Raw genomic sequence first — 18728 nt, forward strand, 5'->3', positions numbered from 1 at the left:
ATCTCCTCTCTATGCCAACAGATTTTGTATCTCCAGTAAATTGGTTTTATATAATCAACAATCTACTGTAGGAATTTCAAAAGGTTGAGTAATAGATGAAGAAGAAATAAAGTTTGTCTAATACAAGCAAAGATTATTAAAATGAAGCCTAAAGATACTACAAGGTGAATTGGGGCACAGGTCAGTGGTAGAGCATGTGCTTATTAGCATGAACAAGGCTGTGGATTGAATCCCCAGCAAAAGAAAGAAAGATACTGACATAAAGTTATCAAGTTCCACAGCCTATAATTTGAAAATTATGTTCTTAAATGGGTTAAATTAACAATGTACCTTGCCTTGATTTACTGTTTACTTTGCAAAAGAAAATGGGTATTGCCTATTTCCCAAAATATGTATAGTGGAAGCCAACATATTGTAATATTTTAGTGACTTTAACCAAACTATGTGTTTAGTGAAAAAATGTAATTATGCTAGATTATTTGTACTACTTTAAGAATTTATCAGCAAGAATAAAAAAACTTTATAGATTGGATCAACTAAGTATTTGCACTTTTTATTAAATACTAATTGGCAGAAATTCATTGTTACATAATTCTGATATTCCTCTGAAATTAATGTTTTGTATAACAACTGTCTTCTTTTTAAAATCCACTATATTTTTCAATATCAAAATCAAACTACTTATAACCTAATTTATCATTAAGTCACTGAAATTGTTAACAGGATACATTCTAATAATACTTAAGCTTTGTTTTAAATTATTTAATTTACATATCCCAATTCTTTATTTTTCTTCTCATTTAAATAGGTTAGAATAATCTATGGGTTTTGTGAATGTTATCTGAATTTAAAAAGGTGACTTTCAAATGTGCTTTCCAAGATGCCATTATTAAAAATAAAGAAAGAAATAAAGAACAACAAAAACTATGTGCAGTTACTTCAAAATTAAAACTTGAGATTGATAGTTCCTAAGTATGCTAAGTTGGAAAGTATACACATTGTAATTACTATAAAAAACAGAGCTGAATTCATCTAAAAACAAATTTTACTTTTTAAATATGTGAAATAAAGCTGGGCACAATGTCATGTGCCTGTAGTTCTAGCTACTTGTGAGGCTTAAGCAGGAAGATCACCTGAGCCCAGTAGTTCAAGGCCAGCCTAGCAACAAGCCACACCTGTTTTTAAAAATAATAATAAAAAAGTAAAAGAACATAAACAAGATTTATTGCTGTACTTTCTTCCATAAAAATTTCATCTTCAAACTAAGGTAGAATAAAGATCTATATATTACTTAAACTAAAACTTCAGTTAATAAAAAGAGTATTTTCTCTACTATTATTTTGTTTTAAAGTTTCAAAACACAAGAAGATCCTGATGAGACACTGAAGTGTTTCATATAGTAAAAATTATAACTTTCTTACTTTTGTGCAGAGACCAGATACTTTGGTGTATTTTGTGGTTTTTATATATACCTCTCACTTAAGTGATGCCTGGCATCTAACAGATGTGCACAGAATATGTTGAATAGATACATATTTTACAGAAAAACACGTAGGATAATCACCTGAAAGACAATAACCATCTACCTATCAAACATTACCTACACAATCATAATTTTTCTGGTTAAAACAGTAGGTGAACAGTGATCATTTCCTGATAGCAAGAAGCAGATACTGTAAACTTTGAAAAGTTTAGATACCATCATGTTCTAAAACACTGCTTAGGACATAAAAGTTTCAGTAGAATCCAGGTCCTGAATGTATGTGGAAAATCAGAACTCAACAGCATCCTCCCAGGTTTAGAAGAACAATTCAGTAGCAACAGCACCCAAAACACACAAAAGGACTGTCAGAGCAGCAGTCTGAGCAGTAGTGCCAAGGTATTTTACAGTGCTTCCAAATTGCCTGGGGCATCTGTTTACTGGTTTTCTATTAATAGTTTTAGAATTACAAGAAGCCAGTTGGGAAAGGGCCATAATATTTTCTCATACAGTAGTTAAAAATCTAAAATAATACTGTTTCTCCATGTATTTCATAAGAAATACATGAGACTCCATTATGTTTCATTTGCTTTGCTAACATATGGAAAACCCTACAATGGTGCAAAGACTCAATCTTTACAAAACAAAAGCCAGAAAAAAAGTTAAAGCATTTACCCAATTCACAATGAGCTGTAAATTTCACATTACATATGATAATTAGAAAGTTCACTACAATAAAGGAAAGAAGACAGAATGTTTTATGGTAGCCAAAAGAACCAGGTGAAATCTAGCTAGAGCAATAACAACAAAGCCAAAATTGAGCATGACTTACCAAAAAGTTCAGTCAATCATTTTGGAAGAAATAAAGTCTTTAATAATATTTAGAACATATATTTGGCCATTTAAAATATCATCCCTGAGTATGTTCTGGAACTAAAAAGGTATCTCCAGAGAAAAAAGGGAAATAAATAATTGGCCTATAGACATATGTAAGGCGAAAAAATTCCTAAATCTCATGAGAAAAACATTAACACTTAGATTTAAAGTATTTACTTGATTTTTATTTTAATTTTTCATACAATAGACTGTTACCTTAGTCATTGAGTCTCTTAATATTTCATGCATTTTATTTAATGCTTGATCCTTAAAATTCTAAGAAACAATACAAGCAACTGACTTCTGTAAAGGCTTTTGGCTTAAATGCAGGTTTTTTTTTCCTTTTCTCTCTCTCTCATTTTTTTTTTTTTTTTTTGCAAACTACTTAAAAGGTCTTCACTTACACTGGGGAAAACTGAAAACTTAAGAGGTTATCTAAAATCGTGTGCCAATAACAAACATAAATCTTAATAAAAGATACAGTATCATTTCACAATAAAAATACTAATGCACATTTGTAGTGCAAGAGTTAAAAAATTAAAAATTCCACAATCCACAGTGTAAATGAATAATTGTGCTAAGGACTTGAACAACTTCCTTGCACCTTTGCAGCCCTTTAGTTTTACTAGTATGACTTATCAATTAGTGTTATCTTCTTATTGGTACAGTGAATGCCATTCTTTTTGATAATTATATACATATTTGATTAATTTAAACCATGTTATAGTCTCTAGTCACAAAAAGAAAAAGTGCTCACAGTCCACAACATTAACACTGTTGGCAGCTAAGAGAATCACACACTAACTTTACATTACATGTACTAACATTCACATAGATTATATTTCTGCAGGGGCTTTTATGTATACGTACACATACACACACACATATATATATATTTTAATGGTGAATAATGAAGAAATATTAAATTAGTGGCCTCTATATTTCAAGAAGGAGAGGTTTCTCTCAACCAAGGTAATTATTCACTCAAATAAAAAAATATTCATTTTTGCAAAATTATAAACCATTAAGAATCATTTGATTATGTATAAATAGAATTAAAGAAATACTAACACTTCCAAAATATTTAATGATTTATCCTGATTCTTTTTGAAAAATATTTTAAGTACCTTATAAATGACTTCTAAATAAAATATAGGAAAAGAAAATGAGTTTAAAAATAGCAAACTAAATCATAGATGAGTATTCACAAATGGGTAAGCAAAAAAAAGGAAGTATAGTTGTTCAGCATAGAATCATTACATGGGCTATGACATCTGATAAAAATATATTCTCCAGCTAAGTTTGCATAGATTTAAAATCAAGGATAAGGCAATGAAAACTATTAAGGTGGGAAAAGGAAAAGTCTCTGACTATAAAAAGCTCTGAACAGAAGAGGTACAGTAAGGAATAACAAATGTGATCCTTATCACCTTGGAACTTTAAAAGAAAGGTGAGAAGAAGCAAGGTAAGAAAACTAAATTTTCTTTAAGGAGAAAAGAATTAAATTCTGACTAAGTGTACATTTTTTTTAAAAAAAAGCTAAATAACATAAGAATTCTATTTCTGATTCTTTATTAAGGCTAAAACCTATTAGGAGTATATAGAGAATAGCAAACTAGAACTGAATGTCTAGAAATATAGATCAATAAATAATTACTTTCATCATCAAAAGTAGATTAAGTATATTAATGGGAAAAATAGAATGAAAATATTTATAATGAGAACAACAAGAGTAAATATATGGTTAAATCAAATATCTCCAAGAAAAGCATAAATTATATATTGATGGTATTTCAGTCTTTTAGAAGAAAAGCAGTTAAACTTTAAAAAATGAGAGCAAGAAAAAGTATCTCTTAAGTAAACATGTAAACCATTAGTAATGTCAAATTGTAAAATATAAGATGATAAATCATCTAGAAAATGATTTTTTTTTAGGAAAAAAAAGGCAGAAAATAAAGATCCATGGCTCCTAACATTGATTATTGCTATTAGGTTCCATGTTGTTGTTTTATTTATATTTAAGGGTAGAGGAACCAGTAAAGATACAAAAGAAAACTTTAAAAAATCAAAACTAAAATCAGCTCATGAGAGAACAATGTATGCTTCAAGGATAAAGGCTACTTTCTAAATATAATTTTCTGGCATATTTTGGTATTTTAGGGAAATAGGAACCAATTAGGCTTACAATAATAAATTTATTTACAACTACCCACAGGGAGATGTGAGAAAAATAAGAAAAATTTTATTAAACTTTTCTTATGCCCAGGTTTTTGACCAAGTGTGGCTGAGAAACTATACAAAATCATGAGTTCTATATAAAATGGACTCTAAATGAGGCCAGTAAGCTCTAAATTATATCATCAAAGTTATCACACAGATTTGACAAACATTTGGCAATAAAACTAATCAAATAATTATTAAACAGATATTTATTGTTAATCTGTACATATATTTGTGTGTATGTGTGTGAGGGGGGGCAAATGCAGTGTGAATTCAAATATAATTTAAAGTATTTTTTTAAAATTTTACATGTAACTAGAAGAATAAGCAATATACATGTATCCAACAGAGATTTAACTATTACAACTGCTGGACATAGTTTAGTCAGATTTAAAATAACAATATGGGAAAAAACAAAATATGCATAAAAACCCATTTTACAAATATAAATTTTTGGCAAACATGTAAATAAGGGTACCTATTTCCAAAGTAATAAAACAGCACATTATACAAGAAAAGTAATTCCAATGCAATCATTTTTATTTTAGTTCAGAATAATTATTAAATTAAAATCTTATTTTGGGGTAGCCAGTTTTAAACAAATTCAAAATATTTTTCCATTCGCAAATTTTGTATGACTATAACTAATGTCTTAGAGCTATATGTTTTCTTCAAAATAGATTATGCCTTTGTACAGAATTTGGATCACGTACCCATGCCTCTGTCTGAATGGGCTTGATATTGCTTAGTAGCACCTCTTCGTAGTTTCCATAATCAACGAATTTAACAACTGCTGTCATACCAGAAGAATGGAGGGCTTCAACTTCTGCTCGGTAAAACTGAGAAGGGAAAAAGGAATTTTAAGTATGACAATCAATGCTATCCTCCAAGGCAATGTTAATGGAAATACAAATTTTCAAGGTGTATCACTATAACAATGCATAATGTAGTTTTTTTTTTTTTGCTATTTAAGTTTATTTAACAAAAAGTTTAATATAAAAATGTATGTGGCCCTATTTTTATGCCTTCTAGAGATGGTCTGTTTAACTAGACAATGCATAATATTTTTAAGAAAGAAACCCTACCATTAGTTCACCCTCTAATACTGATAAGGTAATACATAGATACAAATCAGAATATATTAACAAGCAATTTATTTTAAAAAGAGAAATATATAACAAAAATAAATTACAAAGAAAAAAGGTCATTGCTTCTTTATCACAAATCGCTGGAGTAAGGTAAGGATATTGAGTAAGGAGTAAGCACTTCAGTCAAATCTGGGATTTGTGGAGTTTGAAACAATCTATCCCAGTGTAATTTGCCTCTGAGAACCTCATGCATATTACAGACTTGTAAGGAACTTATTTACATAATAATTACAATTAAAAATTTGTTATGATATTTGAGAGTAGGTCATATGATAGAGTACTTCTTCAATATAGATCAATACATTCAAGACCCAAATTATAGGTCTGAAAGTTGTTTAGTGAATGTGAAATAAATATAAAAAATAATTTGCTCTTAGAGAACATTTTCTTCAAGGTAGGATAGCTGGATGCTTGACTGTAACAATATATCTACTAACAGTATCTCTTCAAAAGTTCACCAGAATAAAGGCAATAAAAATTCACATTCTCTACATCCTTCAAAAAAAATCTTATTACCCCAAGAATATAAGGAAATAATTGTTTTTTAGCTATATTTAACTAGTGTATTTTGTACTACAAAACTGTTCAGTGAATCCATGGTTTTCCTTCCCAGGTCTGGTTGTTGCAGGTTTAGTCACCATGTTGGGACTCTGTCTTAAGAGTCTTGGGTATACATAACACTTTCTAACTTCCTCCTTTATTTTTTAGCCTCACATTCTTGTGTTCTGTGAATTGTGCTGCATACATGCTTCAATTATGAACTTCTGAAGTTATGTGTCAGTTCAAAGAAGTTCAACAGACATAGGAAGACAAATAAGTTAATACTCTTATGAACTTAGGACGTGTATACCACTTATCTGGTTTGTATTTTCAGCTCGTGACATAGAGGTGAGTTTTTAAAAGGCCTCATTTAAGAAACTCTACCACCCCAAATAAAGTCAAATCTTTAATACAAAAATACCTTATAGTTTAAGAAAAATGATTCATACTAAAAACCCCACTTCTATATAAGTATTATAATACAGGTGTAGAGATGTGGCACTTAAACTGAGGAGCTTAGGAAAAACTTCCTGAGGTAGATGGAATGAGTTCAAGGGTGAAGAGCATTTAGTCAAATAAAGAGCAGTGACAGGTATTCCAGGGAAAGTTACAAAGACATAAAACATGAAGCTGAGTGTAAAAAACCAAAAACAGTTTTAAATTAATTATGATGTGAGAAGGTGGTTAAGCCAACAAGAAATGCAGGATAAGTATGTAAGGATCAGATAATGGAAGGTCTGTATTCATGCTCAAGTCTGTATTTCATCAGCAGGTAAAAGATTTTAAGGAAAAACAATAGCATGTTCTAAGAGAAGAATCACAATGGTGACACTATTAATGACAAATTTAAGAATAATGGGGTTTAAGGCAAGGAAACCAATTTGAAAGCTGTTAAAATATTCCAGGTCAGAGGGGAGAAAGAGCTGAACTAGTCTGGCAGTCTCAATGAAGAAGGAGAACTGCCCACCAATTCTCAGATCCTTCTTTGGAAACAATGCTAGAAAGAAGAAAAGGTATTAGGAAGAATTTTTTAAAAACAACAGATTACACTGATTATCTCCAAAATATCATTACAATGCAATTACAAAGATTATGGTTTCTTACTGACAGTTACAGTCAATTCCTTTTCTTAAATTTCCATCCTTGTCTCTGGTTGGAAATTGGAAAGTTTTCTATTCTTGACAACACATTTAAAAACTACCTCTTAAGTTGTATGGTTTTAGAGGATAACTAATTCTGTCTTTCACAGGAGAATGTTGCTTATCTTATTTTCAATACTTAAGAGTATAATATAGTTAAGAGTCTATAGTCCTTATCCTAAACTGAAAGTATACAATTTTTAAAAAGTAGTCACCTTAAAATATTATCCAGTTACTCTAAGAACACTCTCATAGCTTGAAACATTTTGGGTATTAGGTACTATGTTCTAGAAGTTTATTTTTAATTTTTTTAGTTTATATTTATGGTACTAGGAATTGAACCCAGGGTACTTAACCACTGAACCACATACTCAGCCCTTTTTTATTTTAAGAGAGGGCTGGCTTTGAACGTGTAATCCTCCTGCCTCAGACTCCTGAGCTGCTGGGATTACAGCTATGAACCACCATAACCAGGCTAGGGTTTTTTTAAAACGTATTCAACTAAGGTAATAGATAAATTAATTATTACCGATTTTTGTAGATAATTATAATTAAGATTAAAACTTAATCCTATCAGGTATTTGGAAGCATTTGGGTGACAGCACATAGTCTGAATTATCTTATACATTCCAAGCACCTGGCACTTAGCAGCTACTCATAATGTTTTGTTCAATACTCAATTAATATTTGTTGAAGGAATTTGTTTGCTAAGTCCAATTATCTGAATAGATGAAGACCTGTTATTCCTCTCTGTTGTTTCATTTGTGGGTAGTCAATCACCAATGCTAATTTTTTCCCTTTCTTTTCAGCAGGCCTACATAGTATAGGAGATGTCCATATTCCTGTGGAGGGCTGGTTTTAAGCTCTGCCTTTACTTCCACAATCTTTGTGAGATTTCAGTGGAAAGCCTGAATATTTACAAACCAGGTCATCAACAACTTCATATAGAAGTTGTCCCTAGAGAAAACATGCTTCCATGAACCTCACCTTAGTCATTCACAAAAGCATCTGACACAGTGGGCATTCCCTTTCAAGAAATCAATGTTGGTTTGATAAAGACTAACCACTTTCTCTTGCCTCTATAATGAGAGAGAAATAGCTAAATGTAAGGAATCCTCCCTACTACCCAAATCAAATAATTCCTTAATTTTAGAAAGTTAAGTGGTCTGAATTGGTAGAACCAGAGTCTAGATAGTGCAGAAACTGCATCTGCTTTCCAAGCTTCTCTGACAGCCAGAAAGTGGCCATTTGAAATAGTTCAAATAATGAGATTTAATTAAAGTCTTGCTAGTATTCCTGGGAAAGCTTTTGCTTTTCTAGAAAAAAAAGGACACTCGGACAGTTTTGTCTTCTTCCTTCTTTCTCTCCTTGAATAAAGACTGGACATACAGAGAGCCACTTGTAAGCAAATACTATCCCATATTCATATAAAAGCTTTAAAAGGTAATGCCATCTAGATTTCCCACCCTTTCCGCCCCCCTTGTTGCCATTATCAGGTAATGATTAACACCATGCTTATACCTTATAATCATTGAATATAACAGGACTTGGTTCCAGATCCCAAGTCTTAAGGCATCCTTGTAAAGGATCCATCCAAATTCCCTTGTCTGAATTTCAGTTCCTTAACAACTTCAGTTACATTTACCTCCACGCCCACTAGCCACACACTTTCATGAACACACCCACTTGCATGGACACATCCTTACTTTATCAATTAATAGAATTCTAACTATGAAATACTTATTTCAAACCCCTCACCACTCTATTTTTTTTCTGTTAAGTATCCCCACCTAGGTTAACTAATCAATAGTCAACAATTAAAAAAAAACAAACAACCCTATGCTGTAGGGAGGAGTAACCCAGGCATAATCCTGCCTTTAAAGAATTTAATAGTAAGGCAGAGGAGAAAGATACCAACTGAGGAATCAAAACCAAAAATATTTACAAATTATGGTAAGTTTAAAATTAAAGTGAACAAAGCATTGAGAAGGAAAATCACTTTTGAGGGAAATCATAGATGCTTCTTCTAGGAGCTGATGTTCAGGTCAAGCCCTCAATGATAAGAAGAGCAGTTGGTTGAAAACATGTTGGGTAAAAGGAGAATGTACAAAATACTTCTCTCCAAGGGGCCTTCTGTCCATGCCTTTCCTGTTCTTGCATGTTGGTCTTCTTTGGCTAAGCTCTTACTTGATCTGCTAGATTCCTGCTTGTTCTGATTTTATCTTTTCCTTTTCTCCCAACTTCCTTCTTTCCCTTTCAGCTACCATATAATGTAAAAATTAAAACCTCTAAATTATCAATCTAATAAACATTAAATCATTTATTATAAGGTAAATAATTAATCACATACTCTTATTTTTTTTAAAGTAGCCTGAATGTATATGTTCTCTTTAAATGAAAATCTGCAGAATTTTATTCTGTACCACACAACAAATTTGTTCCTTATGAATCAGTAAAATATTATTAAAATGAAAAACATTTATAAGTCAGCAAATGACAAGTGAAATAAATTTGGACTATACTTAATCACTGCTATAATTTTATAATATGAAAGCTAAAATTAAACCTAACTTAATCAAATCTTAAGGGAAAGATGTCTAAGCATCCATAAAAAAATTAAATGTTTCTCTTTTATAAACTATAAAACTGTTTAAAGGCTTTAAACAAGTACAAGTGCAGAACCAAATACACAGTTCCAAGTAATGGCTTTCTATAAATTCCCAACAGAATATTACATTTGGGAATATTAGTACTTAACATGTTTATAGCATTCATACCTTGTTGTCTTCCCAATAAAGTGCAAAACATTCATCTCCAGGTTTCCACATTTTTGCATACTCCACAGGGATAGATGATTCTAGCACTTTTTCTGGCTTAATTGGGCCTGATCTTCTTTTGGGCCCACTATTGTAAAATACTTTCTCATCATAAGGTGTAGCTGTGACAGGTCCTCCAGGCTTAATTGGTCCTACTCGTCTTCCTTTCAGTGGCATTTCTGTCTCTCCATTTGGAACACCAATGAAACTATTAGCTCGGACAGAATTTTGGTAATCAGTATTTACATTAAAATGTTTTTCAATTTTCACACCACTGAAAGTTTCATTGTTTATTGTTCGTGATTTCCTGTCATAAAAATGATCAGGATTACCTGTTTGGTTTTCTCTTTTCCCTCGTTTTTGGTTATTATAATCTATGGATTCTTGAGGAAGTGGATTTTCTTTTGCCTCTGAATAAGATGGGCCTTTTCCTGATCTGCTTTGCATAGAGTTTTCTCTTTTTTTAAAAGCACCATCATTGTGCTGAGAGCTTAGAGGATATGAAGCATCTTTAGTTCTGTCATATCTAGAATATAGTCGATCACACTTTATTCTTTCTTCAGCCCATACTTCAGATCCTGAAGAAGTACTTGGTCTTTCAGAAGCTCTATTTCTAGGTAATCCACTGCTTTCTAAAAGTGACTTTGGATTTTGGGTGTCTCTTTGAAAACGAGGAGGTTTTTCATTTCGTGGCTGCCTGGTATCACTTCGAGGAAGATGTCTTGGTTGATTATTATCTTTTACTCCATTTTGTTCAGTACTTGACATTCTGTGCTGTCCCTGATGAAATTGTTGCAGCTGTGACTTAGGTTCTGAAAGGTAATACACCAAAAATTATCATATTAATGCAAAATTATGGAATTACTACTTTAATACCTTCCTCCACTTTCCTACCTCATAATTTTAATTCTTTACTTGTTTTTTTTTTTAAATGTTTATTTTTCAGTTTTCAGCGGACACAACATCTTTATTTTATTTTATGTGGTGCTGAGGATCGAACCCAGCGCCCCCTGCATGCCAGGTGAGCGCCGTTACCGCTTGAGCCACATCCCCAGCCCTTTAGAATCCTGTATTTCTAACATAGGATTGTTTTAGGTTAGCACCATTGGATGAGTAAAGCAATGATGTGAACTAAGAAAAAATGGTAGAAAAGTCATTTGTCTTTGTTGCTGAATGTTTCCATTTTTATAATATAATTATCTATAAGCTATTCTGGTAATTCATGTCCCAAAATATTAATGAAATAAAACTTTAAATTGCTAACTCAGAAACAACTATGAAACTGTATAACACTTGTTCCCCTTTCTGAATCCTGCTCTAATTTAAATATGTACAGCTATCATTATCATTCATATTAGAGCATTTGCAAATATGTTCCTTCTTAAATATTTCTGGATCTGAATGGCTGTTTATATTTCAAACAGATATGCTATTATAGAAAAATAATTTCTTGACCTATCAAAGTAATTAAGAGCATGTACTACTTAAAAATACAGAAAAGAGCATCAAAAATCTTACTAAGCATAATAATACAGGTAATATCCAACTTGAAACCAAAAGTAGTAACATGGTAAATACATAATAATAGATAATATATTAATGGCTGTATTTCATGTAGTAATTTGAATTCTATTTCTATCTTCCTCTTTTTTTCACATAGCATGCTTATAACATTATTATTAAATACATTGATTTGTCTTTGGTGAACAATGTTTCTTTTATCCTACACCATAAATAATGCAGATAACAATTCTTTTTCTTTTGTTTTGGCACTGCATATTAAACCCAGGAGTGCTTTACCACTGAGCTACATACCCAGTCCTTTTTATTTATTTTTTTTTTTGAGACAGGGTCTCATTAAGAAATATTTATCACATTGATCTGAGAATTTTCACAGTTTTTTCTATTTTGTAAAACTTTTAAACATTAAAGATCTTTTGCCTACTTTATGTCATGTACCCCTTACAACCACCCTGAAAGGGCATTATTATTAGCATTATTTTACAAGAGAAGAAACAAAGTAATGTGCCTCAATAAAAGATTTGCATTAGAAAATGCTGAACAAAAATTAAACAAAACCAGAATGTAACCAACAACATATTAGCTACAATTTTTTCTCCTGTATCTGTTCATTTTGGGGAAATACAGAAATTACAATGTTCTTTAACAATCCTTGATAGGCTGAAAAATAAATTTGGATACTAGAACTATCAGAATTCTGACCTAAAAATAATAATTTCTTTTCAATAACTGCAAAAAAATTAAAACCCATTACAGTTGGACTAGTATTTAGAAGCTCACAAAATGGCACTTAAAAATAGCATAGCATCTACCATAGGTCTGCCATTTACTAGGCTCTAAAACCTTAGGCAAGATAACTAACTTTTCTGAACCTCATCTTTAAGATAGGGATAAGAACAAAGTATATATTTTAGAAGATTAACCGTGTGTGTTTGTGTATGTATGCATGTGTGTGTGTGTGTATATATATATACACACACAGACACACACACACACACATATATATATATATATATATATATATATATATATATATATATATATATATTCTCCATACAAAGTTCTTAGAATTGTATCTGGCTTCAATAAAAGTAAGTTTCAATAAATATGAACTATTGTTTTTATGGTAATTATTATCATTAGCACCATAATTAAGCAAATAAACTTAATGGCAACCATAAAAAAATGGTATTTAGATTATAAGATACTTCCTTATTTACAAATTTTCACTACCACAATTCCCTCCTTTACTTAGAATCCTAAACTTGCTTTAGTTTTTGTTTATTTTTTCTTGTTGAAAGCAGAGCAGGAAGAATGCTTTAATAAAACCCCTTCATTGCCATGTTATAAAAGTCATAGTATAGAGAAAATTTAGATACATCAGAAAATCAAGAAGAGTTGGGGGGAAAAAAAAGACAGAGGTGAGACAAACAAAAAAGAAAATCAAATATTGTTATTCACTTAAATATATTAGAAACATTCTCCAGATTAAATATATATATACATATATATGTATATATATATACAACCTTTAAAATTTTTCTGCATAAAAAATGCTAATAAATTTTTAGAAATTTAAAAATTACTTGTAGTCCTATCATAAGAAATATGTCTTTCTAATCCCACTTGTAGATATAGCCATTATTAATGGTATCAGAGGTTATTTTCTTAAATGCAATTCATACAGATATATCCTGCATATTTAGTTTTTTAAAAAACAAAAAAAGTAAATATGTTATATCTTACAGGCTGCAATGTACTTTTTAAATCAACCATAACAGCATGGGTGTCTGTTATGGTTCAGATGTGGAATGTCTCCCAAAAGCTCACACATTAAAGGATTGGTTTCTAGTACAGCAGGATTCAGAGGTGAGACATTTGGGGATAGAATCTTAAGGGCTCAGACCTCTTCAGTGGATTGATATCAATCCACTGATAGCTGAATGAACGACAGAAGGTGGTGTAAACTGTAGGCATGTGGGACATACTTGGAGGAAGTAGGTCACTGGGGGAGTGCCCTTGGGGAATATGTCTTGCCCTTAATGCCTTATTATCTCAAACTGCCTCTCCCTTTCTCTCTTTCTGTTTCCTGGCTCCATGAAGAGAACACTTTTCCTCATCATGCTCTTCCACCATAAAATTCTATCTTGCTTCAAGCCCAAAGCAATGGAGTCAGCCAACAATGCACTGAAATCTCTGTAACTATGAGCCAAATTAAATCTTTTCTCCTCTAAGTTGTTCTTCTCAAGTATTTGTCACAGAGAGGCTTACTAACCCAGCATCTTTCCAAGTGAATGCATAGAGGTATCTCATTGATTTCTGTTAGTAGTACATTTTTTAAACACTGTTACATGACAGCCAAGCTGAAGGTATATTCAGTATTGTTTGCTTCAGTGTTTACTTGCCATAAGTCAGACAAACACATGGCACTCAGTAAATATTTGATAAAAGAGTTACTAAAAACACTGAGAATAGAAAAAGCCTTTATGTTCACAATTACTACCTGTTTAACCCTATCACTTCTGCTTAGCTAAGAGTGCAACATTAAACAGAAAATGCAGTCTTCTGCCTTCTGTAGGAGAGGTCTGCATTAAAACACATTGGAGTACATTTAGACAGAGTTCAAATGATTGCAGGGAAAGCCTGGTACTATGTAAAAGAAAAGTAAGCTTATAAAAAACCATCTCTGACTTACTGTAGAGAACACTGAGCTTAAAACCAAATAAACTGCCCTCCTACTTCCTAGTAATGAGTCTTTGACAACAGCACAGAAACTCTAGTTTCCTCATCTATAATGTGTGGATAATGATACCTACACCACAGGATTTTCAAATTGAAGACTCAATTTGAAAAAATATGTAAAATTACTTTCCGAAGGGTCCATGAGGTCTTTGGAAGTAAAATGACCACTAGAATTCAATCCTAGTGCTCCCTCTGAGCAGCTGTGTGGCCCTGTACAATAAGAAAGATATTATTTCTCTCTTTCCTTCTCTCAGTTACTCCTTTTAGTTAGTGGACACTGAAAGATGGGTCAACACTCTCCTAAATCACTATTTATGAAGCAATAGGCTAAGGAACTATACCCCCTATTCTGTGGTACGTCAGTTATATTGGGAAGAGGCAGACAGCAAATATATAAACAGAATATCATGGCTTAAAACTGACAAAATATATGAAGGAACTAAACAGGCTACTAAGATAAAATTGACAGGTTACACCAATGTAGTAGAAAAAAAATCTCTCTGAAGCAGTGATGTTTCCACTTGAGCCCTAAATAATGAGAAGAAAGGGCTTGAGTTGTGGCTCAGTGGTAGAGTGCTTGTCTGGCATGTGTGAGGCCCTGGGTTTGGTCCTCAGCACACAGGAAATAAATAAATAGATAGATAAAGTCTGTTGACAACTAAAAGAAAATTTTTTTAAAAAAATGAGAATGCTATGAAAGCAGGGAAACTTAAGTAGCCCAAGAGGAGGGAATAATACATACAAAGGTCCTGGGCTAGTAACCTGCTTCATGAATTCTAAATGAAATATAATCATCATTAATAATTAATTTCAAAGGGAAAATACTATGCATTCTAATATCCCCAAATTGATATCCACTTACTCAAATAAAAATACCAAATCCAAGAAACAATGATCACACATAAACTAATACTAGTTTTTTTTTAATCTCACATGACAATTTTCTTTGATCAATTAATCAAAGATATACTGTTGTTTTTTGTTCTCAAATTCTTTCATAACTATGGCACACATTAAACAGAAGACTAAGTTTAAAATAAACATATTTCTTATACTTTATGTTCAAAAAAATTAAGTTTTTTAGTATTCAAAACCACCAAGAGAGAGAAAAGTAAATTTAAAAACTAGGGGTCATAAAGCAGATAATTCCAACTATAAATAAACAAATCATGAGAACTCTAAGACAGTGCAACATTCAGCAACAACACAAGTGCAAAGATGCCCCCTCCCACCATGCTCAAAATGCACGTAAATCCAAGGTGCGTTCCCATAATACAAAAAAAAAAAAAAAAAGGGAGGGAGGGAGGGAGGAAGGGAGGGAGGGAGGAAGGAAGGAAGGAAGGAAGGAAGGAAGGAAGGAAGGAAGGAAGGAAGGAAGGAAGGAAGGAAGGAAAGAAGGAAGGAAGGAAGGAAGGACGAGCTTACTTTAGGACACAATAATACCCCCATTTTACAGATAAGGACGTTGAGGAGGCTTTGCCCAAGGTCACAAACTGTTATGGGCCAGGCTATATGGGCAATGACCATACAGGCTCCATTTTACCCTGAGACTCCATGTAATATAAGAAATGCTTCTCCCATGGGAACACTCTGCCTCTGTACCTATCAATAGTTGCTTAGTATAGCATGTTTGGCAACACAAAATGGCAATTCTTATATAATGTAAATTGTTCTCTCTTTGGTTCCCATTTTTCTTGGGCAATGACTCTGTCAGAGATTGATTGTCTAGACGTTAGTAACCATTCTCTAACTTGTACTCAACTAGTACAACTAGTCCTCTAGGACTATATCTGGTTGGGTAACTTAGGTGACACTTCCCTTCTGCTTGCTTGATGCTATGTCAACCTGGAAAGTCCTGTGGGAAATACCAATGTACCCACTGCACTGTTTTGCTAACTGCTCAATTCAGTTTCTGTACCCCTGCTTGTTTGCAGCTATGTCAACCTGGATGTGGTTTTTGCCTTTAAAGACCCTGAAATGCTCAGGCTCAAGGCTGTTCCTTGCAAAGACAGTTATGAGTTATGGGTCCTGTGGAGAGCAGTCACCAGCCGGCAGGCTAAATAAAGACTCTCCCATTAGGACAAAATGGACTTGGTATGTTTTCTGAGTGGTCTGCCCCATAAGACCACTAGCACAAGGTAGAGCAGGGACTGACCATCCATTCAGGTTCCAAGCCCAGCTATTAACCTCCCTCTCACATACCTATCTTCAAGCAAGAGCACCATTATTCTAACTAACATTAAATCATCAATAACTATGAGTTATCTTCACTATTCTGGAACTCAGGTTAGGATTACCATAAAAATATTATTTTTGCCAGGGATAAAAGAAGCACTAGTTAGACAAAGCTCTAGGACTACATCTGGTTGGGTAACTTAGGTGACTCTTCTCCTTTTCCTTTTCTGTAAACATATTAAATTTCATACCACAAACATGCTATTACAATTAGAAAAAATTTAATATTTGTAATGTCCTTTTCAAAGAAAGGGTTTTTCTAGCCACAGTTTTGCCTTTCTCCATCGGTTAACAACAGTTACCCTACAACAGAGTTTTGTTTTCTGGTGCAAGTGATGAGTCTTATTCTGAGTATTTTCAATTTATTAGTTGTGCACACTGTGCGCAAGCATACATACACATGTCCATGCCTGCACAGCACCTGGACATGTCCCAAGCCTCTTCTCTCCAGTCTCTCCTCAGGTCTCAGGTTAGATATTACCTTTTCTAACAGAACCATATTCTCCAACCCCTACCACTGAGTCAGAAACCCTTCTTCTGTGCTACTATAGTACCAGCAGGGCAGCATACAATCCAGAACTGTTCTAGCCTTTGTTTTGCTACATTTTAAAAATCTCTGACCTATTTTGTTTATCAGTATCTCTTTTCCAACACAGTAACTGGCTCCTGGTAAGTCCCCAAATAATATTGTGGAAGGGATAAATGAGTACTCTTCAGTATTTTCTAGAGTGAATAAACATGGCTTTTATGAAGAAAAAAGCAATTTTTCAAAATAAAGATTTTTATAATTACTGTCATACTGTGGGAAATTTTTTTTTTATTCCCTGTGTTTTCTTAACAACTTCAAGAGAAAAACAGTATGTGTGCAACCCCTAATGATTTTTTTTTTCCCCTAGAGAGGAGATTTAATGCAGGAGATGAGGACATGGCTTTGTGGAGCCCATTTTAATTCTTGTTGCTCTAAAATCCTTATTTTCTTCCTTCTATCTAATACTATACTTCAGCACATCAATCACATTTCTTTCTTATATAACTCTTCTGAAATTGGATATTTTCAACTTTCTAGCATATCTTGGGTATAAAATAACATAAAGATTATTAAATTAAATGTAACACTGTTAATTTATTATCATCCCCATGCTACTATCATTAATGCCTTCTCTCCTTCATACCAACTGTTCAATGGTACAATGGTGGATTTAGGCAAGTGAGGCAAGGTTCCCTGTTGATAAATAGGGCATTAAAATTATAAGTAAACATAAAGCATCATCATTTATTATCACATTTGTAAAAACTGAAGGGATGAAGTATTAGAACAACCGAAACTGCCATAATAAGCATCAGCCACATACAAAAAACTAAATGTAACTTTTGAGGTCTTTTCCTCCAAGTTGATTAATATTTTCTATGGTGATGAGTATGATGACTTAAATTCAGTATTATTCTGTACATACATGTTCTTGTAAATGTCACACTAAACTATAGCTAGACAAAAATCTCTTACAATTAGGAAGCCAAACTATGCTAGTGAAAATTTTAAGTCATTTTCAAGAGGCAAAAAAATGAAAATAAAGGAGATTCTTAAAATGAAATACCAAAGGAATGTTCATTTATGGGCCAGAATACTATTTATTAAGAAGTCATAGTACCTCTATACCTGCTTATTATGATGTTTTAGAAAACATTATTATAATCCATGTATTATAAAAATAGAATAAAATCTTTTAAAAAAATATTGTGGGGGAGGCAAGAAGAGCAATAACCCATCTCCCCAAACCCATACAATCAAACTGTCTTGCTATACACATATTTTTAAATGTTTTTAGTTTTTGGTAGATGGACATAATACCTTTATTTATTTATTTATTTTTATGTGGTGCTGAGGATTGAATCTAGTACCTCACATGTGCGAGGCAAGTGCTCTACCACTGAGCTATAATCACAGTCCTGTCATGCTATATTAAATGTTATTCTTTACTAGTCTTTCAAAACAAACATCTCAATGTTTATA

General features: G+C 32.5%; 1 protein-coding gene across 2 annotated transcripts in view; it reads right to left on the reverse strand.

Annotated features, from left to right (window-relative positions):
* The window catches only part of Tdrd3 (tudor domain containing 3), a 130177-nt gene that overhangs the window by 29023 nt on the left and 82426 nt on the right, over nucleotides 1-18728 (reverse strand). For both annotated transcript variants that reach the window (XM_077795209.1, XM_077795210.1), the window contains exons 11-12: nucleotides 10181-11031; nucleotides 5290-5415 (exon numbers count right to left, since the gene is read on the reverse strand). In XM_077795209.1, the coding sequence (XP_077651335.1) occupies nucleotides 5290-5415; nucleotides 10181-11031 (977 nt within the window). The remainder of the gene's footprint in view (nucleotides 1-5289; nucleotides 5416-10180; nucleotides 11032-18728) is intronic.

The sequence above is a fragment of the Urocitellus parryii genome, chromosome 2 (genome assembly GCF_045843805.1).
Source record: "Urocitellus parryii isolate mUroPar1 chromosome 2, mUroPar1.hap1, whole genome shotgun sequence".
Classification (NCBI taxonomy): Eukaryota; Metazoa; Chordata; class Mammalia; order Rodentia; family Sciuridae; genus Urocitellus; species Urocitellus parryii.